The sequence below is a fragment of the Pleurodeles waltl genome, chromosome 7 (genome assembly GCF_031143425.1).
Source record: "Pleurodeles waltl isolate 20211129_DDA chromosome 7, aPleWal1.hap1.20221129, whole genome shotgun sequence".
In the NCBI taxonomy this organism is placed as follows: Eukaryota; Metazoa; Chordata; class Amphibia; order Caudata; family Salamandridae; genus Pleurodeles; species Pleurodeles waltl.
Genome location: NC_090446.1, coordinates 76,420,078 through 76,437,033, shown reverse-complemented (window position 1 = coordinate 76,437,033; position 16,956 = coordinate 76,420,078). Strand labels below are relative to the sequence as shown.

At 44.3% G+C, this 16,956-nt stretch overlaps 1 protein-coding gene across 2 annotated transcripts in view; it reads left to right on the top strand.

Moving 5' to 3' along the window:
- The window catches only part of LOC138303675 (alpha-2-macroglobulin-like protein 1), a 599,538-nt gene that overhangs the window by 388,136 nt on the left and 194,446 nt on the right, over nucleotides 1-16,956 (top strand). For both annotated transcript variants that reach the window (XM_069242992.1, XM_069242993.1), the window contains exon 23: nucleotides 9,667-9,750. In XM_069242992.1, coding sequence (XP_069099093.1) covers nucleotides 9,667-9,750 — 84 coding nt within the window. The remainder of the gene's footprint in view (nucleotides 1-9,666; nucleotides 9,751-16,956) is intronic.

Sequence of the window (16,956 nt, the reverse complement as noted above, 5' to 3'; positions counted from 1 at the left end):
TCTGCCAATCATAAATCCAATTTCTAACACCAGTTTTCTACCACAAATAGACTTCAGCCCTCTTGGTACCACAGTCTTTTCACAAAATACCTTTCTGGCATACAGGGTTACCGGTTCCTTACTGCCCATGGGCGATGAACCATTCAGCGCAGCAACAATCACTGTGGGCCTCCTCTGGCATACAAGGGTTGCCGACTTTCCCTGCACACGAGCAATGACGTGATCGGTGGAGCAGCGGTCTCGTCACACCTTGCTAAGGGATTCCACTCAACAGGATTCCCCACACTACCTCACTCCCTCCAACGCTTTCCTCTTGCTCATAGGTTACACTGATCATGGTAAGCAGGCAGGCGCTGGGGCTCTACTCAAGTGGTCTTAAATTCCATAGCGTTGCCCCATCACCCAGCTGGGAGACTAGCAGGCCTTGACCACAAGCTCTGGACACACACAGAAGTCTAGTGGAACTTCTCCTTGCACAGCCCAACTTGCTGCTTGAAAATTGACAATTTTTAGGATCTCAAGCTCCCCTTCTTATAGTCCATTTCCAGATGCCAAAAATGATTTAGACTTTGAATCTTTGACATTTATGTTGGGGGTCCTCTTCCTTTTGAGGTGCTCACCCCTCTGCTATCTCTTCTCCCTGAAAGCAGTCTGCCTGAGAGGAGCAACTCCAAAACTGATAGCCCCACAGCACACAGCATGGCTTTGACTAGGAGGGCATACCAGGATGTCAGCCACAGTGATATGTGTATCAAAAGATTAGCCCAGGGTCTCAGCAATATACTTTGTTTCTCTTATAAGCCCCATCTCTTTCTTGAGATGTGCACAGCCCCATTACTTGTGACCTCTCTCTGTTTCAAAGAGCATCCTTTGAAGTGTACTGGTGGAGCCCGGCTCTCCCTCTCTCCAGTGCCCCCCCCCAGCTGACAGGAATGCAGCAATACACAAATCTGTATAAGGGATTCCTCTACGTCTTCTTGTTTCACCATGCATCCCTGGGTCTCCCAATAAGGAACCCAGAATTAGCCATGTATAGTACCATTCGCAAGCACATATAAACCCAGCACATGCATATAACATACACAATTGCACAGCACTCTATTGTTCATGTTTTGTACCAATCATAGGCTCACATACACCTAGCACATGCATATATCATGAATGCACTGCACATTAGTGCATTAGCCCTGTGTTGTGCAGTTCACAGGCACACACCAGTTCCTCGTCCACTCACGTTGCAATTACCGGTGACCCCTTTAACATCACTAGCAAATACATTGACTGGTCTACCACCACGAGCTCTTCCTACCTCAGATGAGGATGCAAAGGAGGGAGAACTAAGGGACTCTGCTTCCATGCCTAATGAGTATGATGATTACTTAATACCAACACCATCTCCTCCTACGCTGCCACCAGTAGACTCACCGCCATAAGACATTGGGGGTTTCCACATCAAAATGGAGAAGACAGCAGCGAGGTTTCAACTTCCTCTAACCACCAAACAGACTGCTTTCTCTACAATTTTAAGGAGCCAGTGAAAAAATCCATAAGGATTTTTCCTATCGTGGATTTTATTTGTCAGGAAGAAATCAAAATGATGAAAACCCCAGCCACGATGTCAGCAGTAATGCCTAGACTGGAATAAAAAATACAAAGCACCGGATAATTCACCAGCATGTTTAGTGGGTCACCCCAAACCAAATTCTGTCATCACACAAGCTGCCCAAACAGTGTTAAAAAAAACCTTAGACCCCTATCACCACCAGATAGGGATGGACACTGAATAGATAACATCTGTAAATGCCTTTCTAGTATGGCAGCCATCATGGTTAGAGCAGCCAATTCTCTGGCAATTTTAGGAAGGTTCGACAATAAGTAGACCTCCTGCCAGAAGGTGCAAGGACTGAGGCCAAGAAAATTCTCCAAGAGGGAGAATGAGCCTCTTTGGAGATAAATGACTGTGCCATAGATATCTCCTCGACTGGATTCAAACAATTTGCTTGGATCAGCAATACTCAGAAAGAAGACAATGCTGGCTGAAAGCAACATCTTTCAGAGCAACAATCCAAAGTAAGATTTTGGATATGCCATACTACGGAGAAGCACTGTTCAGCAAGCATATTGATGATGCTCTCCAGGCTATTAAGCCCGACACAGACATTGTCAAGTCCCTAGAAACTCTACAGATGAGAAGACAGTCCTTTTAAGGACCTAGGGGCAGAGGTTCCTACACTTATCAAGGAGGATTTCAGTCATATAAACACTTTCAGCCCTTCTAGGATCAATATTGCTCTCAATGCCCCCAGCAATACTGGCAACCACATTCAGCAGCATACAAGCAACCAACAAGAGGGAAACAACCTCCTAGAGGGTGAGCCACTGCTAGAAAACAGTGGCCTTTCACCAGTGCCGGTTGCCTCCCACACTTTGAGAAAACAATTTGGGGCCGTATATTTCACCAATTTCATCAATTGTCCCTCATCACAACAAACAAATGGTTCCTGTACATCATAGCTCTGGGTCATACACTCTAATTCATCAATAAACTACCAAATGTTCCCACAAGAGAAGCACCATCTCCCCATCTGAAACAACTTTTGATGGAAATATCTATTATGCTTGCAAAGAGTGCAATAGAAGAGGTCCTGAACACTCTGAAGGGAATCGGTTTCTAGTCCTGTTTCTTCCTCATAAGGAAAATGTCAGGAGACTGGTGCCCTATTTCAGGCCTTTGGAAGCTCAAATAACACTTGAAAACAACAGTCCTTTTGCATGGTCACCATACAAAGTATTTACATTTTCTCAGTCATGGGGACCACATAATAACTCTAGACCTCCAGGATGCATATTTCCCTGTCCCGATTCACCCAGAACATCAAAGGTATTTAAGGTTCAGGGTAGCCCGCACCCACTACCAATTCAAAGTCCTCCTCTTAGGACTAAAACTGGCTCCACGCATATTCACCAAGCGTCTGGCTCCAGTGGCAACTCATCTATCGAAGGAAAGCATGCAGGTATTCCTATACCTGGATGATTGATCAATAAAAGCTCTGACGTCTCAGCAAGCCACAGAAGCTAAATCACTCTGCCTCACGAGCTTAAAAAAACTAGGGCCCATATTTATGAAATGTTTGCACCACCTTTTCATCATTTGTTTATGCTAAAGCAGCACTAACTTAACTCATGTTTATATTTTGATGCTAGACCCATCTAGCATCAAAATGTTCAATTTAGCATCATTTTTGGAGACGCAAGCCCACTTTGCGTCGCATTGCAATAATGATATGCAAGGTTGGCATTCCCGTCCAAAAATGACGCTAGCCCTCCAGCACCATGTTTAACTCCTGTAGAGAATAAGATGCACACTCAGGTAGCGACCCAAAAAATGACGCTAAGGCCGAATAGCATCAAATTTACCGCCTGCTCAGACCAGGCGTTAAAGTGCTATTGGGCACATTTCCCTAGGAAGACATCATGGAGTCCACCATGGTGTCTCTGTTTCGGGCACATAGATGTCCACCCCAGCATCACCACTACCCACACCACAGGGAAGGGGCCCCCTGGCGGGCACTGGTTGTGTTGGGGTTGTCCTCGGGAGACTTGTCCCGTATGGTGGACATTGGGATTGTGGTAATACTTTAACAGGCGTAATTTTTTGGCTGCTTGTGCAACCAAAAAATGACTAGCGGGAATTGTTTTGGTCATTTTTAGCCCACTAGCATCATTTTACCTAACACCATTCCTCACTGGCTAGCATCTTTCTTTTTACGTTAGCGAGTCCTTAGCGCCATTGTGAGTCTTTTTTAAATATGGCACATGGATGGTGCTAGGGAATGGCTTTAGCTTGTGCTAATTTTTGGGATGCACAACTGCGCTGGCGCAGTTGTGCGTCATTTTACTTAAATAAGGGCCTAGGTTTCACAGTCTCATTCCAACAACAAAATTGACTTTCCTAGGTGCAATTGTAGATACCAACCAAGACAAAGCATCCACCTCACAGGAACAGCAGCCCTGAATTCAACAGCTAGCCAAAGACCTCAGCAAAAAAGGTTGGTTTCAGTTCAGCTGTACATGTCACTCCTGGGTATGCTATCCACTTGCATTCCATTAATCCTGATTTGGAGACTGTACAAGCATCCATTGCAGGAATAACTAGACAAGCAATGGATACAAGTTCAGGGGTCATTCGATGGTATCATTTGGATTCTCCTGACAATGGTAACATCCATGCAGTGGTGGGCTCAGAGTGGGAATATTGCCAAAGGACTAACATTCCTATCCCATGTGGCTGATTTTGTCATAATGACAGACGCATCCTAACGGGGATGGGGCACTCATCTCTACGATCTGTCCATCAGTGGAAAATGGAACGCCTCCAAAAAAAAAGATGCATATAAATCTCTGTGAACTCAAGGCCATAGTGCTTGTCCTATTGCTGTTCCTACCAAGAATAGCAGGCTTATCCATACAAATTCACACAGCATGCACTACATCAACAAACAGGAAGGAACAAGATCATCAGCCCTATCACAACAGGCACAAGCAATTCGGAAGTAGGCCCTGAGTCAAAACATGTCCCCGCAGCAACCCACATATTAGCAGACACGTGAAGCAGGACAACTGTCAGCTGTTACGAGTGGGAACGCGATCAACAAATTCTACAAACCATCTACACTTGCTAGGGCAAATCAAATCTAGATCTGTTGGTGACCCAAAACCACTGAAAATGCCAGTATTGCTCAAGCTGGCATCATCCAGAGGGGTCACTGGGGAATGCGTTTTCAATCAGATGGTCAAAGATCTTTGCATACGCTTTTCCCCTGATCCCGATAATCCTGAGGATTCTCAGAAAGACAAAGAGAGAACCATGCCAAGTGATCTTGATTCCTCGCAGATGGCCCAGACAGTTCTGCTTCACAGAGCTCCTACTTCTTCTGGAACAGGCTCACATTCAACTAAAGCCCATTCTGAAATTACTGACATTGAGCAATGGCCAGGTACTTCATCCTAATCCGACTTCACTACATTTGTCAGCCTGGATCCTGAATTCAAAGGATTTACGAATCTGAATATTCAAACAGGCTGCAGGGAGATCCTGGCAAAGGAGATGGCGGACATCACCAAGAAGACGTATAAAGTCAAGTGGAAACTCTTCTGTATCTAGTGCCAAAAAATGGTTGTGCATTTGATCTCTTCAACCCCAAAGCAGATCCTTCCATATCTTCTACAATTAACAAAATCCGGCCTCAGTCATTCATCTTCTGGTGAATTAACAAAATCCGGCCTCAGTCATTCATCTTCTGGGTGCTTCTGGTCGGAATATCTTATAAACTACCTTCCCTTTGGTTGGTGAGCATAATCAAACAGTTCCTCAAGGGACACATGAGAGTCTTCTCTCCGGTAACAGGCCCTTCCCTTACTTGGCATCACAATGTTGAACTGAGCCAATAAATGAAATCTCCATTTGAATCAATCAACAAAACAGACGTAAAGTGTCTCACATGAAAGATAGCACTATTTCTGGAACTGATGTCAGCAAGAACAGCAAGTGACGTTCAAGCGTTTATCGTAAAATAATCATTCATTCAATTTATACAGGACAGTTTCATGTTAAGAACCAACCCCAAATTTATACCAAAGATGCCCTCAGATTTCCTCCTTAATGAACTCATAATATGAAGGACATTCTTTCCAAATCCTCAAACAATGGCTGAGAGATCTCTACATACATTCAACATTAAAAGGTGTGCCAAATTTTACTTTACAGAATGAAACTGTACTGTAAAACGGATCAAATAGTTGTGACCTACAGCAATTTAAGAAAAGTGTTTCCAGTGTTAAAATGTAACTATAGGAAGATGGATAGCTACTACCATACAGTTCTGCCAAAGACCAGCAGGAAATCCCTGAACACATAAAGTTAAGGCTCATTCTACTAGAGCCGTTTCTACTACGACGGCTCTCGTTGCTGGTGTACCTACTCGGCAGATATGGAGAGCAGCAACATGGTCCAGCTGACACACCTCTACACTGCATTAATGCCTCAAAGCTGCTGCCAAAAGTGATGCAGCAATGAGACAAGCAGTATTGTGCCGTCTATTTCAATAGGATGAGCCAATTCTGACTTCTCACCTTCCGCAATGTAATTATAATGTTTTCTTTGCAAATGCTAGCTGCCAACTATTCTGATTCAAGCATGTGAATTTATGAAAGATCTAATACTGAAGAAATAAATGTTACTTTCCTGTAACTGTAGTTCTCCAGTATTGGTATCTTTCATAAACTCAAATGTGGCCCACCCTCCTCTCCTCAGAGGCTCCCCTTCTTTATATACAGTATATATCTTACTTGTGCTTGAAAATTTGAAGGAACCTCTGTTGTGAGGGTTTTAAAGGGTGCTGTCGCCTGACTGGCTGGACTTCTGGTCTTTCTAATTGATACTAATAAACTATTAAAGTAAATGTCTTTAACATTGACTTCTGCGTAGCGTTTTCTATATTGCTTTCTACGGTACAGTGGGACTCCCACTTCAACGATGGGGAATGATTTAAGCATGTGAATCTATGAAAGATGCCAATGCTGGAGAACTACAGTTACAGGTAAGTAACTTATTTTCTTCTTCAACCTCATGAGGCTCTATCAGACATGGTAGGGGAGAGACAGCAGGTCTGTTGGGGTTAGGGAGGCTGGCTCATCCTTGGGTAACTATGGCTCAAAATCCATTGCTTTATTTAGAGGTCGGCCATTTTATTTAGCTAAGTTCTTGCACCTCTGAACATGGACCATGTTGGAAATCACCATTGTTTGTGTGGTATTCCCCTAGATGTCTGGTCTGATCTCTTTTGTGGGCTTTAGGACTCTGCACACTTTACTCCTTCTAACCAGTAGTAAAATGACGTGCCTTACATTAACACGTGCTGAAGTTGGCGTACAATTCATCTGCACATTTGATTCACTCTCAGGTCTCCAGTATATGGTACTACATGGAACCAAGGCCTGTAAATGAAATGCTACTAGTGGGCTGCACACATTGTGCTACCCACTACAGTTGCATGGTGAAGCCTGCCTCCATGCCTGTAATTTCAGCCAGGCTGTGCAATGTTTAAATTGCCAATTCAATCCATCAAAATCACTCATTTAACAGGCCTAAACTTCTTTTTAAAATATTAATCCATTATCCCTAAGGTGGGCCTTATTGCCCAATAAGGCAGGGTGAGTGGTTTTTAAAAGTAGGATATTTAGAAATTATTATTGCACATGTCCTGAAAGTGAAAACGCCCCCAAAGCCCTTTTTCACTGTGGAAAGTTTAGCTGCCCCATAGGAAAACACTGGTTTTCATTATAACACGTTGTAATGATAATTTCAGGTTGGAAGCTAAAAATAAAATTCAAGGACCCATTTTATAGTGATTCAAAATCCTGTTTAACTATTAAATAGTATTTTGACTATGTTGCAAAAAGTACTTTCAGAAAAGGTACTTCTCTGTGACTTCACCTCTGGATATCTTTCTACCAGTATGAGTCATCCGACAGTTGATGGGTCCCATGTAGATGCTCCCATACAGAGGACATTGGGCTTGGGTGAGGTAAGATGTTGGATTTCACTTGACAGGATGGCCTGTGGGTGGTGTACACGGACTAGTTACGCTCCAAAATGGCTACTCTGTCACAGCAGTTGAACCTCACACGAGGACTGCTCCCTCCATTTGTCCCTTTTGGTGTCTTGGCTCCAAACCAGGAGGATGGAGGAGCTGCCCCAGAAGAGGTGTGAGGGACCATTAGGGAGGGTGTACCTATTAACATAGCCACACCTCTGGGCATTCCCAGGCAGCTCTGACCGAGGGAAGAAAGGTCCTGCCATCTTGGATTTAGGTAGAGAGGTGCACTGTGGAATAGTTTATAGTAAGACACACAGAAAGTGCTGTAAAGTGTGTAGGATAACCCCTATGAACCTTTACCTCATTTGCTAGTGTGTCCCCAGTGGTTGCACTGCCCACAGGCTGGCACTGGCATAATGTGGCATCAACAGTACTGCCTCATAACACTACTGGGCTGTAGAAGAGCAGAAAAAATACTTTTGTGCTCTCTGAAGAACTTGAATAAAGACTGGACTTGCTTGCCTTGAACCAAGGAAACCAGGAGTGACATCAAAGATCTGTCAGCTGATCTGTTTGAGATACAGGGCTACAACAAGCTTTCAGCCTGACGCCGAGCATCACCCAATCAGAAGCTTTCCTGGACTCACCACTGACCACTACCCAATTGACAGCTTCAACCGGTCCGGCACTAAGTAGCCTCTGAACAAGTTTGAGGCCTGACTTAGTAGCTCCCCATCATGACCACGCTTCCTCAGGTCCAGCCGGCTGCACAGCCCCACTGAAGGCTTGCTAACGCCATAAACGTTGTTAGGCTAAAAGGTAACTTTGTGACCAGGACACACCTGGTCCTCCTACCCAGCCCGCGCGCCATCGCAGCTAGCCTTAAGTCTCACTCTTGCCCCAATCCTGCACTTTGTGCTTTTTGCAGCTATTTTTGAAAACACACTTTGAAATTCATAACTCTGATTTTGCTAATTGGATGTTTGTAGTTTTGATGTTATTTTATTTATTCAAATATTCAATATATTCTAAATTAGTTTGGTTGTCTTTATTACTGTATGAGTACTGCAAAAATACTTTACACATTTCTTCTAACTTAACTTAAGCCTGGCTGCTGTGTGCCATTGCTACCAGGGGTTGAGCACAGCTCCGTTTAGTGACTTTTATGATTCACCCTGACAAGGATTGTGATCATTAATTGAGGTGGGTTCTCACATACCTCACCTAATGCTCTAATGTCCAATAGATCCCCGGTATGTTTTGAATAGACAACGAATGCATTCAGGAATTTAATGGATTTTTCCTCTTCATCTTGCTGGTTAAACCTCCAACGCACCCACATATATCCACATTTATGGACTCATTTACGAGCTCCTAGCGCCACCGGAGTGCCACTTTTTGTGCGCTCCGGTGGCGCTGTGCACTTCGCTGTATTTACAAGGTGACGTTATGCCACTTTTTGTGGCTGAACGCCAGCTTGTAAATGAAGCAACTTTACACACAGCACTTTGCGTGGATGGTGCATACAGTGGGTGTTGTTGTGGGCATTCCACAGCATTACCCATTGCATTTTGAGAATGCCCTGTGGGTATTCCACAGCAACACCCATTGCTTTTTGAGACTGCCCCAGATTTACAAGGATTCGTAAAGCTGAGGCAGGGTCGAAAACTAACGCCATCCCAGGCGCAACGTGGAGAAATGCTTTAATTTATCCTCGTTTTTTGCTCTTTCTATGTGGGCTGCAAAGAACACATAGAAAGAGCAAATCGCCATTGGAGGTGTCCCTTGCTGCACAAAAAAATTCTCCTCCTCAATGGAGCCATCCTTGCACTATGGAGCAAGGGTGGCTGTGCTGGCGCTGAGGAACTAATTTAGGGCAGGGGTAAATGAAGGGGTGCACTGTAAAACGGCGCATCCCTGCATTTTGGAAATGACGGAGCATGGTGCTGCCAAATTTGACGCAGCGTCGCACTCTGTCATTTTCTTGTAAACGAGACCCTTAATTTTTCATCATTACAATGCAATTCCGTCTGATGATCTCTTCTTCTCTCCTGTTTCTGTTTTCCAGGTTCTCCTGTTGAGGAAGTTTTCTCTCTCTTTCTCCCTCCAAACGTAATCCCGGGTTCTGCGCGAGCTGAGGTAGCAGTGCTGGGTAAGCACTTCTATGATCATTTTGGATATCACACACCAACAATTGGCCCTTTTGAGGCAGTGGCAGCTTCACTTTAACAATTTTACTTATTTGTAAATCGTGCATGTTTATTTTTCACAGCTGAATGCAAACTGTCCCAATAGCATTCTTCCTGGAGGGTTCATTTGTAGGGCTGAAAGAGCAGTTGTCTCCCAGAGCACTTTTCCAAAGGGACATTGTGTATGGTATCTTCACCTTACTTCAGAAAGACGAGGAAGCATGTGTGACACAAAATTATATTTTAGCATACTTAATACAGACTGTATTGCCAACTCCATTAACCTACTTTAAGAGGTGGCTGAAAAAAACATTAAGCCTTAAAAAGGTCACAGAAAGAAAGGTGACATTTTAAAAACATTCCTCACAAAGCATTTTAGTATTCTTTTAAAGTAAATGATATAAAAAGATAGGGCAATGTGACTGTTTAGGCTGCAGCAATGTAAAAAATACAATAGAACATTGTGCCTTTAAAGGCACCCAGGCCTCCAGTGTCCTATCATAACCTTTAGATGGCAATTGTCTCAGTTCTTTTTTCCAGTTCCTGTTGTTGGGATCTTGGAGCACTGAGCTTGGCCTTTTTAGTGCTTTTTCCCTCCTAAAATCACTTTAGAACGTTTTTAAAAGTGGTTCACTTAACACTTGACATTCTTTGTGGAGTATTTTTCTGTATTTTTCTGACATGAAACATTTTTCTGTGTGCTCACAATGCCATATATATTTTTACAAACTGCCCAGATTGGGGGCGGAAAAATGGCCAAAACAGACGCTCACCTGATCTTTAGCTTGAGTTTGCCAAATTATTATGACCACTGAAGATGTTGTCACTGCTAATCCTTTGCCAGGCACGCCCTGAGAGCATGTGAGAAGATTCGCTGACATGGCCAAGAAGAAACGTGAAAACATCAAGAATCTCTGGCTGGAGAAACATCCAAGGGGCAAGGTGAGGCTAGAACCTCTACCAGTGCCCCTACCTTACCTCTGGGAACTCCTGCAAGGGGAGATCTGAAAAGACAAGGCAAGATGAGAAACAGCATCCCCGTTCAACACGGAGAACATCGACTTTGAGAAGATTTATAGTAACACCTACTTGCTCACCATTGTGAGCTGGGTTGACGTTTAGAACTCATACGACATCATGGAGAAAGAGACCATCAATGTCAAGGGGTTCGTCAACTTTGAGACGGTTCGATGTAGAGACATTCTTTTTTTTAATTGCTCTTCGTTGACATTTTCCTATTTCCATATGCATTAGACAATAGAAGCACAAGAACAAGATCTAAAGAAGACTTTGACAAGTCGACCAGATGTATGAGTTTGTTGCTACTGGCTGTGATCAAATTTGTCAAGATATTGTCACACTGCAGAAAAGAGATAGCAGAGTCGCTTTTGAGGATGAAAGTGCACAGGATTATGTTTGTATCTGTTTCAGAGTATTCCAGAACTCATCCACCTTCGACACGAGCTTCTCCATTCACCATGTCAAATTCATCTTATTCACCATTTACGACCCCACCTCCTCCTCCCCCTCATCAGCCACCTGCACAGTCTCCTCCTCTGCCTCCTATGGTAATTCTTGCGAATATGCCTCCTGCCATGGCTACTGGCCCTGTGATCCAGCGACATCTCCACCAAGACACTCCAGGGCCTGTTCCTGACAGACCAGACATCAACATAGGTCCAGGTCAAACCTGAGGTATCACTGTCACCAATACTATTTCAGGTCTTACATCTGGTCTTATCACAGAACCAATTCCACCTACACGTGCAGATTCTTCTCCAGCAAGTATATCTGTTCTGGATGACATCAGTACCTTCCAGGAGATCCTTATAAGATATGCCAGGAAGTTGAATATCCTTCTTCTGGCAACTATAACCTAAACATTCACAAAATACATTAAACCAATGGTCTGTCTCAAGGACATGACTTACTTTGGTCCCAGGTCCCATTAAACTGGCTTTGTATCTTTTCTTGACATCCGCCTCTGTCCAGATGGCTCCTTTTCGCATACTGAAGAAATACAGACTATCTGAGCAGTATCCTTTGTTTCTCTGCTCGGATCCCCTACCTGACTCCATGAATAGTCTCAGCCATTCTCAAGCGTCACACCACAGCACCATCCTTTACTGACAAGCAGAACAAAAAGCTGGTTCAGTAGGCAGGAAAGCATGTGGTACATCCACCACCACTATGAAGGCAGCAAGCTCTTCTGTACTCCCAAGGAGGTAGAACATGTTGCTCTGGAGCTCACTCCAACAGTTCATAGATGACCTGACAAGAGACAGGCATGAATACTTTACAGAGATCATAAATAAAGGAAGGATGGTGTTAAAAATTGGGTCTCTAGTTGGCAGTCAGTTTACACCCTGTCCAAGTAGGGACCCTCACTCTGGTCAGGGTAAGGGAGTACCACTCCTAAGATAACCCCTGCTCACACCCTTGGTAGCTTGGCACGAGCAGTCTGGCTTATCTCAGAGGCAATGCATTTAGTATTTGTACCTATAGACAGTAACACAGTGAAAACACTACAAATGGACACCACACCACTGTAGACAAATAGCTAATTTTTATATAAGTAAAATAAGACAAAAATGAAAAAAAGCCAACATACACAAGCATAGATCTGAATTTTAAAAGATCGAATCTCAATAAAGCACTTAGAAACACACTAGATCCAACTTGTGCTGTCACAACGGAGTCATTCCCAACAGTCCGACGCCACTCACAAGGGAGTACAGCACCAGTCACGGAGTTGGATGGACCCCAGGTACAGTACCTCAGAAACAAGGCAGAGTCAAAGACGTGGCATGGATGTCCGGGAGGCGAGGCATTGCTGGAGCTGGTGCTGGTTCTGTATTGCTACGCAGGAGGTGAGGTGTTGGTTTCATACTGCTACACAGGGGAGGGGAGGCATCTGCTCCTTACGGACGCAGCTGAGGTGAGGTGGTGTAGGTAGTGAGGTGTTGGTTCCTTATGATCTGGCGGGGTCGATGAGTCCAGCGAGTCAAGATGCAATGGGGTGATATCTTGGGTTTGCAGTCACACCACAGGGCCACAGGAGCAACGGGAGAGTCGGGTGTCATGGACGGCAGTGGCACGGTACACAGGACACAGGCTTTTGCAGGAATTCAGAGGTGCTGCAACTGCAGGAGGAAGACAAAGGGAAGAAATGTCCATTTAAAAAGAAGAACCCCAACACAAAACTTCAAAGGTCCAGATCCTAAATTACATTTGGTGTCTGGAAAGAACCATAAGTAGGGGGAGTTTGAGAACACCATCTTTGTCATCTGCCGAGCAGCCAACTGTGCTGCATGAGGAGGGGAAGTTTTGCAACACTTCTACCTGTGACCAGAACTAAGGGCACAGTCTGCTAGTTTCTCTGCTGGAGAAGGGGACATCATCCAGGGAAACCAAGACCACCTGCTCTGCAGTCTGGAGCACCAGTATCTGCCTACTTGTCAAGACTGGTGTGCCTGTGAGGGAGAGGAGCGTGTTGGAGGAAGTAAGTTCCAGAGGAGGAGAGTAGAGGGAACTACTGTGCACCAAGGACAAGTGCTGCATTGATCGGGCCATCACCCGTGTATAACGCTGTGGAAGTTGGCAACCCTGTATGCCAGGACAGGCCACCATGTGCCAAGGAACGGTCCTGCATCGATCAGGCCATGACCTGTGTGTGGTACAGTTGCTGTGACCCTGTATGCCATGAGGGACCATTGGAGAGGCATCTTGAGACCAGCATGACCTGACAAGTGGGGTTCATCAGAGCGACCCTGTATGCCAGGAGGAGATGCTCGCAGTGCTGAGAGTGGAGGTCCAGGTCATTGCCCATGACCGGAAAGTGCTGCTACAACCAAGATGTGAGGAGTTTTGTGTTCGAGGAGGCCTGAGGACAGGGTGTTGCCATCAGAGACCCGCCAGTGCATGGGAACTGCACCCATTCCAGAGTAAAGAGAGAAACGATTTCCCACATGTGTGTGTTGTCAGGACACTGGTAAGCGTGACTCAGGAGGGAGAGTGGGTGCCTGCCAAGAGCTGTGCATGTGAACGCATGCATCTTGACTTTGCCGCTCTGGGCCAGGACTGCACTGCACTGCTGCCATGTTTCGTACCACTGGAGCGGTAAGCTGAGATCTGGGACTACTGGGCCCTAAGGGATGTAACACCTTTGATTTTTGTAACCCTTTTTGACTGTAAGTGACTCCAGCTTATTGACTGAGTCCAAGAGGGAAGCACCCCTTGACAGGGCCTAGTAATTTAACTCTCCTTGAATGTCACCATATGCGACCGGAGATTAACAACACTTGTTACATGGGCATCGGGTAGCTGGGGATTGCCCTGACAACTACTAGGGTGCCTACCTCACAGGGGGGGACTGTGTTATTGCTTTTTGAATGTTGTTAACATTTTACATGTGTAGAATTATAATTAAAAAAATAATACTTCTGTTTATACAAAAACAAGTATTTGGCTGAATATTCATTTATTGGGTACACTGCTTGCATGTGGAGTTTGAGTCGGGTTCACTAAACTGTATCTATACTTCCCTCTGAAACCTTATTGCTAATGTCATGCTAGTAACTGAGAGCCAGATGCAGAAGGGGGTTCTTTACCCAGTTGATGTGAATTCATAAGAGGGTGGGCCCTGGAACATCAGGAGTAAAAGGCCTCAACCACCTTCGTTGGGTCCAGTAGCCCCAGCGTGTCCCATTGCCCTCTGAACAGGGTTCCGACACCTTCACATTCAAAGCTCTTGGTCTCCCAAGGAACAGACATACTACATCAAGCTCCTAGAGTTGAGAGCAGTACATCTAGCTCTGAAAGCTTTCCTTCCATCCTTCAAGATGAGCTCTTTCCTTGTTCAGACAGACAAAACAACGACCATGCATTATCAGAGCAGGAGAAATGAGATCCAGAATGCCGTCCCTGGATGCTCAAACAATCTGGAAATTGTTATTGTTCAGGAATTTCAGGATTACGGCTGTCCATCTGCCAGGCATCCAGAATGTGCAACTGGGCACTCTGAGCAGAACCAATGAAGAGGACCTCATATGGATATTAAACAATGCCACTTTGCAAGACAACCTTTGTGATTAGGGTATCCCTCAAATAGACCTCTTCCCAAGTGGAGTAAACAAGAAATGCCCAGACTTCGCCTTGAGGTTCTACTAACCAACCACACTGGGGAATGCTATTTGAATCAACTAGTCAGGCCAATATCTTTATTCTTTTTCTCCCATTTCCGTGCTGCTGCGAAGGATCATCAAATTAATTCATTTGAAAACCAGAATGATCTGTATCACCCAGAAGTGCTCGTGCCGATACTGGTTGACAGATCTACTCCACATCTCAGAATGGCGACACAAGAAGCTGTGCTCTGCAGACCAGACTTTCTGCACAAGGTCGGTGGCCAGATACTGCACTCCAACATTCAGTTCTTGAATTTGGCAGTTTGGCTCCTGAAATATGACCAATATGACCATCTCAAAAGAGTGCAAGCATGGGTTGAGAGAAGCCAAAAGACCCTCTACAAAGGTGCCCTACTCCTTTAAACAAAATAGATAATGCATCTGTTGTGCTCAGAATAATTTTGATCCTATCACCTGTCAAGAAAAATCAGTGCTTCAGTATCTTCATCATTTGGCCAATGTGCAGCTCCAATTCTCCTCAATTAAAGTCCACATTGCAGACATCATAGCCTACAGAATACATCCTTCACAAATTTCCTTTATAAAATTCTTCTAGTTAAGGATTTCCTTGAAGGAATTATGAATGCTATCCTCCGATTCAGAGTGTCACCTCCGTGGGAATTGAATACTGTCCTTTCAGGTCCGTTGGGTCTTACTTTTGAGCCTGGACATAGGACTTCCTTGCAACACTCATCTGGGGAGCTTCTTTCCTAGTCGCTATAATCTCTGTACCTCTGGATGGTGAAATGCAGGTTCTTTTTTTCTCACAAACCTTACTCACTTTCTTAGAATAAAAGGGTAGTGAGGAGAACTCACCCCACATTCCTCCTAAAGTGGTATCCAGCTTTCATGTCAACCATGTTATCACTTTACCTACTTTTAGACTCCCTCTTCTCAAGCAGAGAGATCTCCACACTCTTGAAGTGGAAAGGCTGTTAAAGTTTTATCCCTATAAAAATAAGGGGCATATTTAAGGAAAGTGGTGCTGCACACGGTGCAGCGCCACTTTTCTTATGCACATTACTGCCCCCTACCCCCACCATGTGTGCACCGTATTTAAAATATGATGCACTATGGTGTAGGGTAGGGGGCACTAGCGTAATTTTTTATGACGCTATTGATGTACTCTGCAGGAGTAGCGCCACAATTGGGGTGCTACACCTGCAGAGTACATAGGGGCCCATGGAAAACAATAATTTACCCCTTTTTAACACATGCTATGAGCCGGCGTTAAAAGTGCTGAAAAAAATGACTCAAGGAAATCTGCTAGATTTCCGTACGCCATTTTTTTGGCCCTACAAATGTGTGAACGCCCTCTTTGCATACACCATGCCTGGCGCAGACATAATGTAGAGCAAAGGGTTACAAAGTGGAGCAATGCATGCATTGAGCCACTTTGTGAATATGGCGCAGCATATTTGGTCTTTTAATGCCAAATTAGCATAAAAAAATGACGCTAATGTGGCGTTAGAATGGCACTAGGGGCTCTTACATATGCCCCTAAGGACTTAAGAAAGCCCAAACAGTTGTTTATAAACTATAGTATATTTCAGACAGGGTTTGCCACATCCAAACAATTGATATGGATACTCTCTTTCATACTCCTCTGCTACCAAAAAGCGAATAAAATAGTACATGGAAATAGCATTCTTACTGGAGGGTTCATTTGTAGGGCTGAAAGAGCAGTTGTCTCCCAGAGCACTTTTCCAAAGTGACATTGTGTATGGTATCTTCACCTTACTTCAGAAAGACGAGGAAGCATGTGTGACACAAAATTATATTTTAGCATACTTAATACAGACTGTATTGCCAACTCCATTAACCTACTTTAAGAGGTGGCTGAAAAAAACATTAAGCCTTAAAAAGATCACAGAAAGAAAGGTGACATTTTAAAAACATTCCTCACAAAGCATTTTAGTATTCTTTTAAAGTAAATGATATAAAAAGATAGGGCAATGTGACTGTTTAGGCTGCAGCAATGTA